Below are 16,978 nucleotides of genomic sequence, written 5' to 3'. Positions count from 1 at the left end.
ATTGTTTTAAATTAAAAAAATATTTACAATATTTTTATGAAATACCTTATTAAATTTTTTACCATTTTACCTGGATTTAGAAAGTACCTCTAATATTTGCGGTTAGTGAGCGGGGTTATCGCACGTGACAATGGTGTGCAGTAATAACCACAAATATGAAGGATCTTTTTGTAACTTCACAAAATATCCAAAGGTGTTTCTCAACTCAAATAATTTCTCTTGAAGCGGCACACAGATAAATACTTAAGAGAGCAAAATTTCCGTGTTCTAGAGAGAGAAAGAGAAAGTGCCGTCATTTTTTGGGAAAAGGGTCGAAGCAGAAGCACAGTCTGAAGAGATAGCGTAATGGGCCAAAGTGAGAGAGACCCAAAATTGGTTCTTTCGGTTTTCCCCTGAAACCTCTCTTTCCGGTTCAAAAATTGGTTTTTCCCTCTTCATCGGGTAGCTAGATTCATTTTCATGTTCTGTTTTCTATTCTTGCTGTGATGGTGATTACTTTTTCTTTTTTTTTTCGGGATTTTGCTTCAGTATGAAGTTCAACTGTTATCATCCATGGCTTAGTTGATGATAATCTTGTGTTGATTATGTGTCTTTCTGGTGTGCTAAGATCATTAAATTACCTTATGGTAGTGAAATTCATTGCATAAAAATTAGATGGGCTAATTTGATTGCTGAGCTTACAAATTCTGCAGTTACATGACATGTGTGTGCGTGCAATTTATTTAGAACTTCTAGTCAATTTACATTGAAATTTGTCACTTGTTAGTTGTTGTGACATTGATGTATTGTCATTACAGTCATTCCCAGATGAAAACTGGTTATCAAATATTTTGTCATATATATGAGCTATGAGATGTTAATATCTAGTTTTATGGCCACACTTCAGAGACATAATGGTCCTCTACCCATGGAAAACCAGGAAGAGTTGTCTACCAAATAGTGTTGTTCTACTGCCAAAATATGGTTCAGTTTCAAGATTCTATGTCGTTTATGCTGCTCATAAATTACATGATGTCATAATGATTTTTTAATATTGTTTTTAGAAAATATCCAGGCAACCAATATGTAACTTAGCAGTTATGGTTGAACATAGACGTGTATTCCATTTGTTTCCATGTACAGTGACCATATTTTTGCATTTTAATTTGTTCCTTAAACTTTCTGCCTTGATTCCATTTTGTTTGCAGGGAAATTGCAATACAAGTTAGTTGCATTATGGAAGCACAAAATAGTTGGTCTTGTCTTGAGAGGTTCAAAGATTTCAGATTTTTCTCATTTTGAATGGTGTCTAAGAATTACTAAACATCTAGAACTTACTTTTGTCTCGGTTTCTTAATGAATTATTCTCTTAAAAAGAAAAAAATATGGAATAATGGAACAATCAAGATTCTACAAACAGCAACAATGCAATACCAAGGAACCTAGAAAACAGGAGTTCCTGCCTGGATCTCATTCAGTAATGCAGGACCATATGGATGGCATACATACTATTAGAAGACCATCTGAGTATAACAAATCCGATGTTAAACCAGTACTTAATTATTCAATACAAACAGGTGAGGAATTTGCTCTTGAATTTATGCGAGATAGGGTGAATCTCAGAAAGCCTGTGTTTTCAAATGCTAGTGATTCCAATTCCAATTATACAACTGGTTTTATGGAACTGAAAGGCGTTTTAGGCATCAGTCATGCAGCATCTGAAAGTGGGTCAGACATTTCTATGCCCACAAGGGCTGAGAAAGGTCCAACTGAGTTTAACAGACGGAGTGCATCTTTACATGGAGACAGAAACAATTATGGGTCTATTCGATCAATACCAAGAACTTCATTGAATCGGGAGGATAGTCGATTTGTACGTGGGTATGGCTCTTCTGTTGGTTCTGATAGCTCATCAATGATGATGAAGTGTCTCTGTAGCTTTGGTGGTAGAATATTACCACGACCAAGTGATGGAAAACTAAGGTATGTTGGAGGTCAAACTCGTATTCTTTGTATAAGAAAGGACATATCTTGGCAGGAGTTTATGCAGAAAGCTTTGTTAATCTATAATCTGGTTCGAGTATTAAAGTATCAACTTCCTGGGGAAGATCTTGATGCTTTGGTATCAGTATCATCTGATGAGGATTTGCAGAATATGATGGAGGAATGTAATCTTCTAGAAGATAGAGAACGCTCGCAAAAGCTTAGGTTATTTTTGTTCTCAATGAGTGATTTGGAAGATGCTCAGTTTGCTCTCAGTAGCATCGATGATGATTCTGAGGTCCAATATGTTGTTGCTATTAATGGCATGGACTTGGGATCAAGAAACAACTCAACCCCACTTGGTGTTAACTTTTCAACAGATGATATACATGAATTTGACAGGCAAACTATGGAGAGGGGGACTAGTAGAGTTGCTGTAGAATCTGTAGGTGTCAGCAATGCTCCCTTGACTAACAAATCTGACTCTTCATTGACTATTCATTCTTCACAACCAGTTCTACCTACTTCTTCAAATGCTTATGAAACTGATCCACTGTCTTATGGTGACCAAATGATGCAAGTTGGGGAAACTAGTCATCACTATCTTGTTCACCATGGCCTAAATCCCATGCAGAACCCTGTGGTTGGAGAGACTCCTATTCCTATGGCTCCTCATCTGCTGAATAGTCAACAAGGAGTTCTGAATGAAGAATATTCTCCCAGTGGATTACAAATACAAAATTCTGAGTTAACTACAATGCAGGTGAAAAAGACAGGTGATAGTTCAGTTAAACAAGGGAGTGATCCAGGTAATGTTTTATCCTTGGAAACCCCATCCCCAACTCCCTCACAGCCCTTTGATAGTTGCTTGAAAAATAATTTTCCTGAAGCATCAATTGTAGTTACCATGCCTGAGGGGCATCTACCTTCATTGCCTGCAACCAAAGAGGTTCAGCACCAAGATTATGAAGAGGCCTCTTCTACATCTAGCAGTGCATTTGTTCCCCCTTATGTTGATTCCCACTCCAATGCAATTGATTTGAGTTGTCTTCATCCTCCTCCAGTTCCTAAAAGAGTTTACTATTCAGAAAGAACTCCGAGGGAGCAAGTAGAGTTGCTGAATCAGTCCTCAAAGTCAGATGACACTCACAGTTCTAAGATTCATGTGTCAGATTTACTTTCTGATGTCAACCAAGAGGATCCAGTAACAGGATCTGGTGACAGCTTGCATGATGGTAAAATGTTAAATCCAACTGAGGAATTGGGTATTACAGCAAAGCCCTTACTAGCAGCAGGCCATACCACTGAAAATGGGTTTTCCAAAAATCAATTGAGCAAACCATCACCAGATGCAAACAGTCTGATTAAGTCAAATCTATCAGAGCTCACAGATTCTGAATTGATGAAGCCGGTTTTACCAAGCAATGAAGGAACTGAAGATGTGGAAACTGAAAATTATCATAAAGATAACCACACCAAATCTTTGGTTGATGAAACTGAATCCAAAATCAAAACCAAAGATGGTAAATCAGATCTCCCTGCTTTGCATCATGTTTTATCTGATAACCATCTTGATGACCCAGCATCCAATCTTCCAGAGATTGATTGGGGTGAAGCCTCCGAGAAGGAATCTAGTGATAGTTGTATTGTTCACGAACTACCTGTTTCTTTAACAAGGAACATAACCAAGGATGTTTATCATGATTTCTCCCCAAATGTGGTTTCCAAACAAGCACAAGGTGACATTCTTATTGATATTGATGATCGATTTCCCCGTGAATTGCTTTCTGATATGTTTTCTAAAGCAATACTTGGAGAAGATTCCTCCAGTCTACATCCACTATCCACAGATGGAGTAGGCTTAAGCATAAATATGGAAAATCATGAACCTAAACGATGGTCATATTTTCAAAAGTTAGCTCTAGAAGGGCTTGATAATGTCTCTCTTATTGATCAGGATCATCTTGCTTTTTCACCTGTGATAGGAAAAGCAGGAGATAATCAAACTCATCTTGCTATGCCACTAACCACTGATGGAGTTCCTCTACATCATGAAGATTCCCACCTCAATTTTGGTGATGAAAATCATGAGGACTTGCATAGAAGAACTGGAACTGAAACCACTGTTTCAAAGTCCAATTATGATCCATCCCAACTCAAGGACTCAGAAAGCATGCAGTTTGATGCTATGATGGAAAATCTGCAAACACAAGAGTCAGAGTTTGAGGTATGATTTGGTTTTACCTTTTTTCCTTTTTAGTCTAGGGTTGCATAGATATTCTTTTCCACTTAACAAAAAATCTTATGCCTGCACTTAGGATGGCAAGTTTGATACCAAAAATAGCAATCTACCTCCGCTTGCATCTTTAGGAGATATTGATATCAGTACTGTGCAGGTAAAATCCTGTTTTTGTTCCTGCTACATTTCTTATTTGCTGTGATTTTCTTCTATTAAGAAACTTGTTATGTAATTTGATGTACAATAGGTGTGCATTGATAGGATTATGTAAGTATTAAGAACTACTTTGATTATACATGGAAGATGATTTGATATTTTTGACAGACTGAAGCCTCTGCCACCTTCCTGAAAAACCTTTCAGCTGCTGGAAAGTTAGTTGCGTATTATCTGACTTTTGTTAAACTTTTGTTAATCGATTGTTAGTCTATGTATTAATATATGATAAAAAACTATGTTGCTTGGTTACAATATGTGTATTGCCTATGATACAATTCACAATCACAAATATGACAATTTTATAAATATGGGTACAACAACATAATATATGTGTGTGCCTGTGTGTGTGTACATAAGGTGGTATCTCTGTTGATCACATATTCGACAATAAGTTACTGAAAATATGTCAAAAATAACAGAGGCAACTCTGCAACTGTACTTTTATGTATTTGTAGTATTTATTTGCATAATTGGATCAGTAATAGTTGGTTTCTTTGCATCATGAATATTTTTTGAAATTTACTTCTCAAAAGAATATGTAGAAGCAAGCTGACCTGACTTACATAGAACCAAAAAGGAGGACCATTGCCTTTGGACGTGGTCTTAAGCATAAAAATAAGGCTTATTTTTGGTCCCTATAATTTACCTGGATTTTGGATTTGGTTCCTATTAAAAAATTTGGTTTTTGGTCCTAGTAGTTTTATAAGTTTAGCTAAGTTTTGGTCCTTATAATTTTATTTTGGTTTTGGTCTTTATAGTTTTATTCTAGTTAGATTTTGGTCCCTTGGTCCAATCCAAATGATTGTACCTTGCATGAACTATATATTGGCATTTTTTTAGTAATAGAGACTAAAACCAATTTTTTAAGATTATATGGACTAAAAAATAAACTTTTCAAGTAGAGCGTAGGAATCAAAACCAAAATTGATATACACTGTAGGGACTAGAAATATATTTAAACCTAAAAGTAAAATGTATGATGTTGAGGCCAAACTTAATCTTTACTGGGAGATTCATGCACTGTTTAGTGGAATGTGTGATTAGGGCATTTTTCAGTGTAAGAGTGAGAGGCTTTTGTGCATGATATTTTTTAGTTGAAGCATTTGGAAAATTTTCTTTTGTTTGCATTTACATTTTTCTAGAGGATTTTTCCCTTAGCTCTCTTTGCTTTCTTTAGTAATAGGGTTGGTTGGGATGCAGTATCAATTGGAAGAAAATATATCTAGTGTATAGCATAGTTGTCAATGGCACATGATAGCGGCAGTGCGAGGCAAAACAACCTTCGACTGCCACAGATTTGACATAGTGGAGCGTTTTTGCTGCTGTGGCCATTGTGACCATTGCCGCTGTATTAACGGCCCAAAACGCATCCTTTCGCTGTGCAATAGTGCCACCACAGAGAAAGATACCAACTTTCATTTTCTACCCTCAAAACGAAGGAATTTTAGGGTTTTTTTAAGGCTAAAAAAGACTTCTAATCTTTTAGAAATAAGTTGATTTTTCCTTTTTTCCTTTAAGATGACACAGTCATGATGTTTTTTTAAGGTATACTAGTCTTTTGAGTTTTCAGACCTAACCTCACTTTTTCCCATGTTTTACTTCCTTTCTCTCTTTGACACCCCTTCCTCTCATCTCTACTGCTGTTCTGCCAATTGGAAACACATGATGAAATCCCACTTTTTCTCCACTTTTTTTCTTCTCCCCTTCTCTGTTTGATGCTCCCTCCTCTCATTTTGTCTCTGTTCTGCTTTGCAACAATCTCCAATCCAGCGAGTCACTCATCTTCGATGACTTCTTTGGCAAAATCCACTTCCTTTCTTCTCTCTATTTTATGATTCTACAATCCTGCCTCTGTTATGTTCTCCCAAAAAATCCTCTTTCTTTCTTTTCTTTATGTCTTTTGCTGATAACTATTCATATGCTATTTATACATATTTTCTAAGCATAGAAAAACTGAAAAATCGAGAGGAAAAACAGAAAAAAAAACTGAGAAGTGGGAGAGGGAAAAACTGAAATGAGGGACATAAAGAAAAACTGAAAGAGGAAAAGGGAAAAATGAAAAAAAAAAGCTACCGGAAAAAATGGAGTCACTAGAGATGGAACAGTTGTCACTAGTCGGAAAAACAGGAGTTGGAGCAGCCCCGAATGAAGAACAAAGAAGAGAGAAAACAGAGATGAAGAAGAGAGAAGTGAGAGACGAAGCAGAGAGGCAAGATTATTAGGGTTGGGCTCACAGGTTCTTGCTTTGGGCTGGGTTGGATCCACAGCCCAACCCCTTTTTTCTGCCAAAAAAACCCATTTTTCTTTAAAAACTGCCATTTTTCTGCCGTGGCCATCATTATCGCCGTTACTGCCATCTGCATAATGGCCGCCATGGTGCCGCCACCGGAAAATGTCATAAAACGCCAAGCCACTGCCATCCGCCATGGCTCCCATTTGACAACACTGGTTGCAGTTCTGTGTAGCGGCTGTTGTACCATGAATTGCGGCTGCAAAAGATGAAAATCATGGCCATCATCGCCGCTATATCACACAGGAAAAAAGCCAAGTTTGCCCTTTTATAACGGTGGAATGCTTTTAAGGGGGGTAATCTTGGGATTCCCCCGTTACATTGCTATTTTCTGCGCTTCTCCTTTGTCTTCACCAATCGAGATCGAACCATATGTCCTGTTTTGTTCTCTCATCCTCCATCTTCAAAGTCACATTCTGATGTGAATTACCATTTTCAGCTAGTTCCAATCTTCTTCATCCCGAGTGTAACACAAGTTATTTTCGAGATGACCCAGACGTTTTCTGTTTGTCTTCTTCATCTTTGGCAAAACCCAAGCTATTTCCAGCGTAACCCAAATGTTTTTCAATGATACTGAGATGTTTTCCTGCAAGACCATCTGCGTTAAAGCTTTTTTCAGTGATTGACCACTCCATTTTTTATTATCTTTTTCCTTCTTTGTTTTGATTGTCTTCTTTGTTCTGCTCTGTTTTTCTTCTTTGAACTCCTCCAAATGATCCTAATTTGGTTATTAATTTTGTTTTTTTAACACACACACACACATATATCTGTGTGTGTAGCATAATTTATATTTAGTGTATTTGTAACTTCAGACTAGTGGCATCTTGCTATTCGCTATCCCGCTATAGCATTTTTGGCGTTGGGTTGGCTGCTCCGCATCGCTATCTAGGATCAACTACTATGATTATGTATGATTTAAATAGAAATGCAACTTTAAAACTAATACATGTATTGAACACATCAATTAACAAATAAGGAAACAATACCCCTCTTTTCTGTTTGTATTGAACTACAAAAATATTGTCAGAAACTATGTTTGCAGGCACTTCTAGGCTTCTAGCTCTAATTTTCCCTGCCTATTTAAGTTGAGAAATGTGAAAACAGGGTGGATCCTAGATTGAGGCGGAAGTTTCAGCTGGTATGCCACTGTACCCACCTGCTTTTCAATTTGATATGGCCATAGAACCCCGCAGCCAGTTTAGGATTAATTCTCTGAACAGTGCTATGCTGCCTACGAGGCCTTAGTTTGAGGAATCACTGAAACCACCTCTTATTAGCAAATTTCGTGATATGCTCTTGGGCTCGCTGCAAGTGATATCTCAATTGTGAGTGCTTCATCCCTATCAACTAATTCTCTTTCCATTTATCCTACTTTAGTTTCTCCTAAAACAAATTGCACCAAAGAAGGGGGTTTCCTACCCTACATAGCCTGAAAAGGGCTGACCCCAGTAGTGGCATGAAAAGTGGTATTGTACCACCATTCTACCCAATGCAACCAGCAACTCCAATTCTTCAGCAGTTCAGAGCAAAAGCAATGTGAATACATTTCCATACATTTATTAACTATCTCTGTTTGCCCGTTTGTTTCTAGATGTCATGAGGAACTCAAGCACATCTTGGTGCTGTTAAATTGAAACAGTTGATTCCAAAAGTGATTGAGGAATAAAGGATCTTGGTCGCTGATGATGGCAATGTTATCAATGGCGGATGGTGGGTCACGGCAGAAAACAAAAAAACTGCTATAAAATTATGGTGGATGCCATGGCGGGTTATGGCGGTCATATATATATATATTGCAAAATGTGATATAAAACTAGAAAATTAACTAAATATAAAAAGAAGGTTTTGAGAAAAAAAGAATAAAATGGTTGTACAATAGTGAAAAAAAACTGAAGTTATAAAAGGAAGTAGAGAATTAAAATAAATATGGAGAAGGAAACTTGGAAGTGAAAACAGAAAAATAGAATCAAGAAAATAAAATAATAAGGAAAAACGAAAAAAATGGGAGAGTAAAACAGAGTGGGAGAGGGAAAAACAGAACTGAAAAAAAAAAATAGGAGAGGAAAAAACTAAGAAAGAGGGGCAGAGCCCAGAGACACAAAATAGAAAATGGACGTCGGAAAACAGGGCCTTCCACTCACAGATGCCGGAAAACAGCCGGAAAGGATGTCTTCTCCGGCGAAAATGGTGAACGAGATGAAGGAGAAATTGGCTTTAGAGAAGAAGGAAGAAAAATAGTGTAGAGAACCCTAAATATTTTACCCTTCAGAAAATTTACCGCTTGAGAAGAGAAGGTAAAAATTTTAAGTGGAAAAAGTCTATTTGTCCTTAAAAAACCCTAAAATACATAAAGCAAGGGCAAGATTGGAATTTTGCTATCTATTTTGCCCTTTAAAAACCCTAAAATACATAAAACAAGAGCAAGATTGGAATTTCGCTCTCTTTCTCTATTACACTTCAACACCCACACCGAGACACTACAACTAGGGCTTAACCCCTGCGAAGAAATACTTCACAGCAGCAGCAGGTGGCGGACCGCCGCTCCACAGCGGCACAATAGCCCACCGACGCTCCACAGTGGCACAACAGCAATGAAGAAAGGAAGAAAATATGTGATTTAAGGTTTAGGCTCACGGATTATCTTTTTGGAGCAGGTCCAATCAATGGCCCAACTCAATTTTTCCCACAAAAACGATATTTTTTTACATTTTCCGCCATGGCTGCCGTTATTGCCATGCGCGTAACGGCCGCCATGGCGCTGCCATTGAAAAACGCCAAAAAACGGTAACGCTATAACGGCAGGGTCAAAAACCACCACCGAATTCCGCCATGGTGCCGCCATGGCCGCCATTTAACAACACTGATCATGATGGACTTGGGGATTTCATGGTGTTTAGCCACTTCCTTAGTGGAAGGATTAGCTATTGTCCTAGTTGTGAATGGGTGTTTAAGTGGAATGAAATGGGAATATTTGGAGAGACGGTGCACTATCACCAAAATAGTGTCAAATCCCTTGGACTTTGGTAAAGCAGTAATAAAATCAAGACTTGGGTATTCCATGGACTTTAACCACTTCCTTATTGAAAGAATCAACTATTGGCCTTGCTGTGAATGGGTGTTTAAGTGGAATGAAATGGGAACATTTGGAGAGACGGTCCACTACCACCAAAATTGTGTTGAATCTGTTGGACTTTGGTAAAGAAGTAACAAAATCAAGACTTATATCCTCCCAAATTTGCTCAGGAACATCTAACAGCTGAAGCAATCCTACAGGAGATTGAGCTTGATAGTTTTGCCGTTGACAAATATCACATTCCTTAACAAATTCTTGAACTCTCTTTTTCATCCCACACTAGTAAATGTTTTCAGCCACCATTTGTAAATTTTAAAATACCCCAAATGCCCACCAGCTGGGCTGCTATGAAACTTGTGGAGTAACGTTGGAAGCATTTGCAGCCTTGTTTTCAATGCCAAGTTTGTAAATCACCTTAAAATCATACCCGAACAATTTTGGAAGCCAGCATTATTGGTCTGGGGTGGTGATTAATTGCTGCAGCAACTGCCTCCAACTTCATCGGTTAGAAAAAACTTTAAATTGCCTTCCCAATAAATAAGGTCTCCAGTGTTGAATTGACAAGACAAATGCCATGAGTTCTTTGTGATTAAGCGGACTTAGCTAAGTGTTCCTCTGAAAGGGATTTAGTAAAATAGGCTAAAGGCTGTCTTGCTTCAAAATTGCTCCTAACCTTTTCGTGCTGCATCACATTCAATTATAAATTCCTTGGTAAAATCCAAAAGCCTCAAAACTGGTGCTTTAGTGATAATTCTCTTCAACTCATCAAAAGCCACTTGTGTTGCCTTACCCCAACAGAAGTCCCCTTTCTTAATGAGGTCTATTAAGGGTTTGACAACTTTGCCATAATCTTTAATAAACTTTCTATAATACCCAATCAGTCCATGGAAACATCTAACTCCTCTTATAGACTTCAGAATTGGCTAGTCTAACACCCCCTTAACTTTCTTAGGATCGGCGGTCCTTTGCTGAAACTTGATGGCTGACATTCTCTATCCCTTGCCTGTGAAACTAACACTTTTGGTTTGCCGCCAACTCAGGATCATGAAGGCAACCTAAAACATGCCTCAAATGATGGATATGAGAGCTCCAATCAGTGCTGTATACTCAGGCAATGCCTAAACACATCATTCATCAAGGATTAAAAAGTGGCTGTGGAATTCATCAACCTAAATGGCATAACTAAATATTCATAATGTCCATTATGAGTCCTAAATGTTTTTTTTAAGGAATATCTTCTCTTACCTGAATATGGTGATAACTAGACTTTTAAGTCCAAGTTTGAGAAGTAAAAAGCTCCAAGCAACTCATCTTATGACTCTCCAATAATTGGTATTGGATACTTGTCAAGAACCGTGGCTTTATTTATAGCTCTCTAATTGACACACATTCTCCATGTAAGGTCCTTCTTCACCAATAGCGCTAGGCTAGCATAAGCACTTGTGCTTGGTTTGGTTTTCCTTGAATTAGTAGTTCCTCCACTTATTTCTCTATCTTGGCCTTTTGATAATGGGGTTACGAATGTCAAACATTCACCGGTCCTTCCCCATGTTTTAAAGTGGTAATATGCTCATTAGATTGCTTGGGAGGCAACCCTTTTGGCTTTTGGAAAACCTTTGAGAGTTCTTATAAAATTAGCTGCACATCCTTTTCCTGCTTAGGGCTCAGTTTCTGCACCAAGTCCCATTGCCTTTTGGGGCTTGGTGGACCAGACAAACCGCTCAACTTCTTTCTTGCTATTCTTGAATTAGAAAGCTGAAAAGAGAGCCATTTCTTCCTCCAAGGACAGGCTTACCCTTCAATTCAATGCTCTTTCCTTCTCATTCAAATTTCGTGATCTGCTGCCTCCAATTAGTGGTTACTTCTCCCAATGTAGCCAACAACTGGACACCCCAAAAAATCAAGTTGATTGCTTTCATATTGAACACCTAAGAATCAATGCATATCTACAAGTCTTCCAACTCAACCACTACTCTCTGCACCTCCCTTGCACCCGCTTTTGGTTCTCATCTCATAATCTAACTGCAGCCTTGGTGTTGCCATGCTCTAACCCCAAGGACTCCACAACTTTCATTGAAATGAAATTATGTCAAGCTCCACTGTCAACTAAAATTACCAATGAAACTACCTTGATTTTCCCTTTTATCTTCATGGTTTTGGGTGGAAATCCAACTCCTCCGTCCATTGCGTAACTGCTGAGAGTAGAACATTCCAGCTCTCCGATGACATGCTCCTTCATCTCTAAGGTTAATACCTCCTATTCTCAATCCTCCGATTGCTCATCATCCACAATGATTAACTTAAGTTGTCATCAGAGCACTGATGCATAGGGTGAAATTTCTGGCCACATTTAAAACATAATCTCTTTTGCTTGCTTTCCATTAGTTCATTGTATGATAAGTGACACAATCTGCATTCTTTCCTTCTATTGGATTGCCTTTCTCCAACCCCAAAATTGCCCAGACTTGAACCTTCAAACTTCCTTTTCTCCTTTCAAAACTCTATTCCGCAAAGGCTATGTTCCAAAGCATGAAAACAGAGCATGAGTAACCACCATTCCCTGTATTTGAGCCTCTCCTATATGCTAGTTTATGCTGCTTGTCCCTTAACAAGTCAGCCTTAATGCTCTTACTAATTTCATCCTCACCTTGTTATCAAATTTATGAATACAAACCTCATACCTCCGAAGAAGACTGCTATCAGCTTATCTCACAATGGCTTTGACTCATTTTCTATCCATAGATTGAACCAATGGACCATAGGCCCCTCCATGGAAACTTTGGCCAGTAGCACCGTTACCTCTGACTGAGTGTCTTGAACCTCAAAGTATGTCTCAGGTCAAGTAACCCAAGCACTTGGGTCAGTATCATCAAACCTCGAAAGCTTGACCTTCTTTACTGCAGTCTGAATCTCTGCCAACTTCTGCTCCTCTGCTGAATTTTCTAGTGTTTGTTGGCCCAACAGAACTCCATCAGTTTATGTTGAGAACAAAAAAAGACTGGCAGCGCATTCTGATCAAGGGACAAACCTCATGCCAAGTGTGATTTCATCTGTTTCATGATGAAAACTGCATTATACAAATCCAACTGCAAATTTTCCTACTTGTCAGCAAACTTTTGAACTAGATTCTCCAATGAACTCAAATGACCTTCCAGGGCTGGTCCCACTCCCTTTTGATGCTTAGGAATACAGCTCCCTTAACCGCTCTCTGATTAGGAATCTGGTAAGTTGGACCAATTGTCGAAGATCAAAATGAAAATATACAAATTGTATTATTCACGAGGAAGAAAATACTGCAGAATAAATTCTGCACTACCCAGAGCAATGCTCCTACAAAGGTTCACACCTTGCCTACTACTAATAGAAAAGCAAAACTTCCTTCTCTCTCTACGCTCCCCGACTATATGAAGCATTACCTGTCAATTGCTCTCCCATAACTGTTTTCCCTATCTAATTCCCATTCTTCCCCTTCTTATTTCTCTTCCTATATGTTTTCCAAATCCAAGGCCCATGACTGAGTTGGACTGGACTGGTCAACTTAGGTTCATGGGACCTGATACTCTACTCTTCTTTTTAATTGAAATTTTTTTCATTTGACATGCTTTGGGAACTAGAGTGTCTGTTGGTCTCCCTCATTACCAGATCACCTTAGGCAGGTTTCTCTTGTCTTCTCCTCAATATAAGTGCTGTTTGAACAGTCCAAATTTTGCCTAACCTCAATTACTCATCTTATATTTTCTTGAATGTCTGTTCATCCGCATCAACATTCTCATTGTTGCTTCACTATATATATATATATTTTTTTTTTCTCTTGAAGGCACTTTGGAGTCCAACATTCTATGCCATTGGCATTATTTTTTACATCATTTATTTGTTGTTTTGATGCAATTGTTAGGTCATTAAGAATGAAGATCTTGAAGAGATGCGAGAACTAGGTTCTGGTACATTTGGGACTGTGTATCATGGAAAATGGAGGGGAACAGATGTTGCTATTAAAAGAATAAAGAAGAGCTGCTTCACCGGCCGATCATCTGAGCAAGAGAGACTGGTAGCTTGTTATTTAATTCTTGGTGAATAGTGTGCTTTATGTTTTTTTTGTTAAAATCAAATAAAAACATGCTTCTTGTGTTATGATTATTAAATTTTTTTAATAATAATGATATATTTTGAGGCAAGATGATATTTGCTTATTTTTCCAGACTGTAGAGTTCTGGCGGGAAGCAGACATTCTTTCCAAGCTTCATCATCCAAATGTGGTTGCATTTTATGGTGTGGTACAGCATGGACCAGGAGGAACGATGGCCACTGTTGCAGAATACATGGTGGATGGTTCTCTTAGGCGTGTATTACTTCACAAGGATAAGTAATGCATTTGAAAATAGCTTTAGCATTTTTATTATAGAGAATAAAATCAAAGCATCTTACTGCCTGAAATTTGATCAAATGAAATTGTCCTAGTGACAACTTATGTCTTGGATGGAAGGCATGAGTATGTGTTAGGATAGCTTTCATCATTTGGTAGAGACTTAAGTAATAGGCACCACTAAAGTTTATTGTGTCAGCAAGAATGTTCAAGTGATGAATCTCTTGTTCAGTTTTCTTGATGAATTTGGCTGAAGTCTTAGCATGATTTTTACTTTTTAGGTATCTTGATCGCCGCAAGAGGCTGATAATTGCAATGGATGCAGCTTTTGGAATGGAATATTTGCACTCAAAAAACATTGTGCATTTTGACTTAAAATGTGACAATTTGCTTGTGAATTTGAAAGATCCTTTACGGCCAATATGCAAGGTATATAAACTGGGAGTATTTTTCTATTAGCATAAAATATAATAATTTTGTGTGTGTGTGAGGAAGACTAAGAAATTTTATTTCCCAGGTTGGGGATTTTGGCTTATCAAAAATTAAACGAAATACCTTGGTTACTGGGGGTGTGCGGGGGACTCTACCTTGGATGGCACCAGAGCTACTGAATGGCAGCAGCAACAAGGTCTCAGAAAAGGTAATATTTCAAGTTAATGCTTATAGGCTTTTCTCCAATGTCTTGCCTCAATTGAAATTTAACTAAGGAAATTAGTTTTATGGATTTCTTTTCTGGATCTTGAAATTTCCATCTCATGTGGGAACAAAACTATATTTGCCAGTTCATATTACTGGGGGCGAAACTGCTATAATTATGTCTTTTGACCTTTCTAAATTTTAAACATACATTTTCTCTTATTCCATTCTTTTACTACTTTTGAAAACCTTTTGTTTGTATGGTTGTCAAAAAACGTTATGACAGTGCCATGGCATTTTCGGTAAGCTGCCATCTACCATTGATAACATTGGTTTGAGATTTACCCCTTCAATCATAGTTGGAAAGGAAAGTCTTGAAATCTATTTTTGTCACCATTCTTTCTTATTTCTGTAGGTTGATGTGTTCTCCTTTGGCATAGTATTATGGGAAATTCTGACTGGTGAGGAGCCATATGCCAATATGCACTACGGTGCAATTATAGGTAAATACCTTACGCCCTTCTTTTATCTTCACTGTGGTAGACCCTGAACTTTAGTTGTTTTGCATCCTCTTGAAATAGCCTCTTTGTATTGAAATAACAACACATTAGATATGGATGGTAGAATAGAATCTACGGTTTATCTTCTTGTTTTTCACATTGAAATGGTATTTTGAAGGTAAGTTTAAAAGAATTGGTTTCTTTTTGTTTTACTGGTAAAGTAGAATCACTTTTGGAGGGTACATAAAAGCAATTATACTCAACAGAGAATTTAAAATTTTTCATCTCTTAATCAATTCTATCTACTGTAACCTAACTTATCCACCGAGAGTTACACAACATGCATTTTTTAAATAAATTATGTGGGCAAGAAACGTGATTCTCCGCTGAAACGTGGCCGGCTATAACTTGATGTCATTAATTATTTAATGTGTCCCCCTTCCCCCCGGAAAAAAATGCAGGCGGGATTGTAAATAACACATTAAGGCCAAACATCCCAAGTGACTGTGATCCTGAATGGAGAACACTGATGGAGCAATGTTGGGCACCCAATCCTGCAGCCAGACCATCCTTCACAGAAATTGCCAGTCGCTTGCGCACTATGTCTGCAGCAGCTAGCCAAACCAAAACACAAGGTCACAAGGCATCTAAATGACTTATAGACATAGTTACAGGCCTCCCTCTCTTCTCTCATGCAATATTGGCATTCATATTATCCTATTTTATTAATTTGAAGGTGTTCCAAGGGAAGCAAATTATACAAGGGTGGTTCTATACTGTATGATTCTTTTTCTTTTTTAACATAATAATCTAATACCACACTATGCAAAGTTGTAAACCGATGCTTTGATACAAGTGCAAAATTGTCATTTTAGTTTCTGTATATTGTATATTCCCTTTCTTATTCCTTGTTTTTTTTCAGTCATGGAACTGGTAAAACCACATTGGAGAGAGAATTGGTATTATTACTGTCTAGGCTGTGTTACTGACGCCTGGCATCTCAAAGGGGCAGCAGCCTCATTTAGAAAATTATCTCCATTCTGCCATTATAATATATTGTATTGTCACCTCTTTCACTTTTTCATGTTATATGGGTATTCTTAAATTTAAATAAAATTTAGAAATAAAAATAGAAATGTCAATATTATTGAATAATGAAAAACCTAGTATTTTAAGAAAGAATAAAGTATAATAGGGAATGATTTTGTTGATAATATTAAGTATTTAATTTTACTTTTAAATATTTTTTTGGTCGTTCAAAATATACCAAATTGTTTTTGTTTATATCTATAATTTGTTATATTTTCAAAAATTGTTTGATTTTTAATTCCTTTCATTGATGAGGGTCCACCGAAAAGTAACATGTGGCATAAAAATTGACGTGGGACAATATTAATCGCTCACGTCATCATTTAATGACAACTAGGGACTAAAATTAGTAATTTTTAAAACAAAAGTTTAAATGAAAAAATAATTGTGAGAATTAAAATTAGAATTTGAATTATTTTAGATTCAATTGAAATTAATAATAATTAATAATTTATAAAAAATTATTAATTATTATAACTATTTAAGTTTGACATATAAATTATTAATTATTATAACTATTTAAGTTTGACATGAGCTGCATATATATGTATGTATATATGAAAATAATCTTTTTCACTTTGACTATCTTTCTTCTGAAATAACGCCTAAT

General features: G+C 37.2%; 1 protein-coding gene across 5 annotated transcripts; it reads left to right on the top strand.

The window, feature by feature from the left end:
• Window positions 1-232: 232 nt before the first annotated feature.
• Window positions 233-16,351, top strand: LOC113864388 (dual specificity protein kinase splB). Of its 5 annotated transcripts, none has more exons than XM_027498023.1 (10): window positions 265-441; window positions 1,188-3,701; window positions 3,948-4,189; window positions 4,281-4,358; window positions 13,676-13,828; window positions 13,980-14,143; window positions 14,425-14,572; window positions 14,661-14,783; window positions 15,195-15,282; window positions 15,741-16,301. In XM_027498023.1, exons 2-10 carry the CDS (start codon window positions 1,373-1,375, stop codon window positions 15,932-15,934), a joined length of 3,519 nt encoding a protein of 1,172 aa, XP_027353824.1. In that variant the 5' UTR covers window positions 265-441; window positions 1,188-1,372; the 3' UTR covers window positions 15,935-16,301. The 5 variants fall into 5 exon arrangements, 4 of the variants coding, with proteins under 4 accessions (XP_027353822.1, XP_027353824.1, XP_027353826.1 ...); XM_027498025.1 differs by lacking the exon at window positions 15,741-16,301 and having other exon boundaries at window positions 272-441; window positions 1,188-2,771; window positions 2,865-3,701; window positions 15,195-15,605; XR_003504838.1 differs by having other exon boundaries at window positions 275-441; window positions 1,188-2,771; window positions 2,865-4,189; window positions 13,676-13,850; window positions 15,741-16,159.
• Window positions 16,352-16,978: the final 627 nt, after the last annotated feature.

This window comes from Abrus precatorius, unplaced genomic scaffold, assembly GCF_003935025.1.
Source record: "Abrus precatorius isolate BTA unplaced genomic scaffold, Abrus_2018 Scaffold4, whole genome shotgun sequence".
NCBI lineage: Eukaryota > Viridiplantae > Streptophyta > Magnoliopsida > Fabales > Fabaceae > Abrus > Abrus precatorius.
This window is presented reverse-complemented; position numbering and strand designations above follow the sequence as displayed.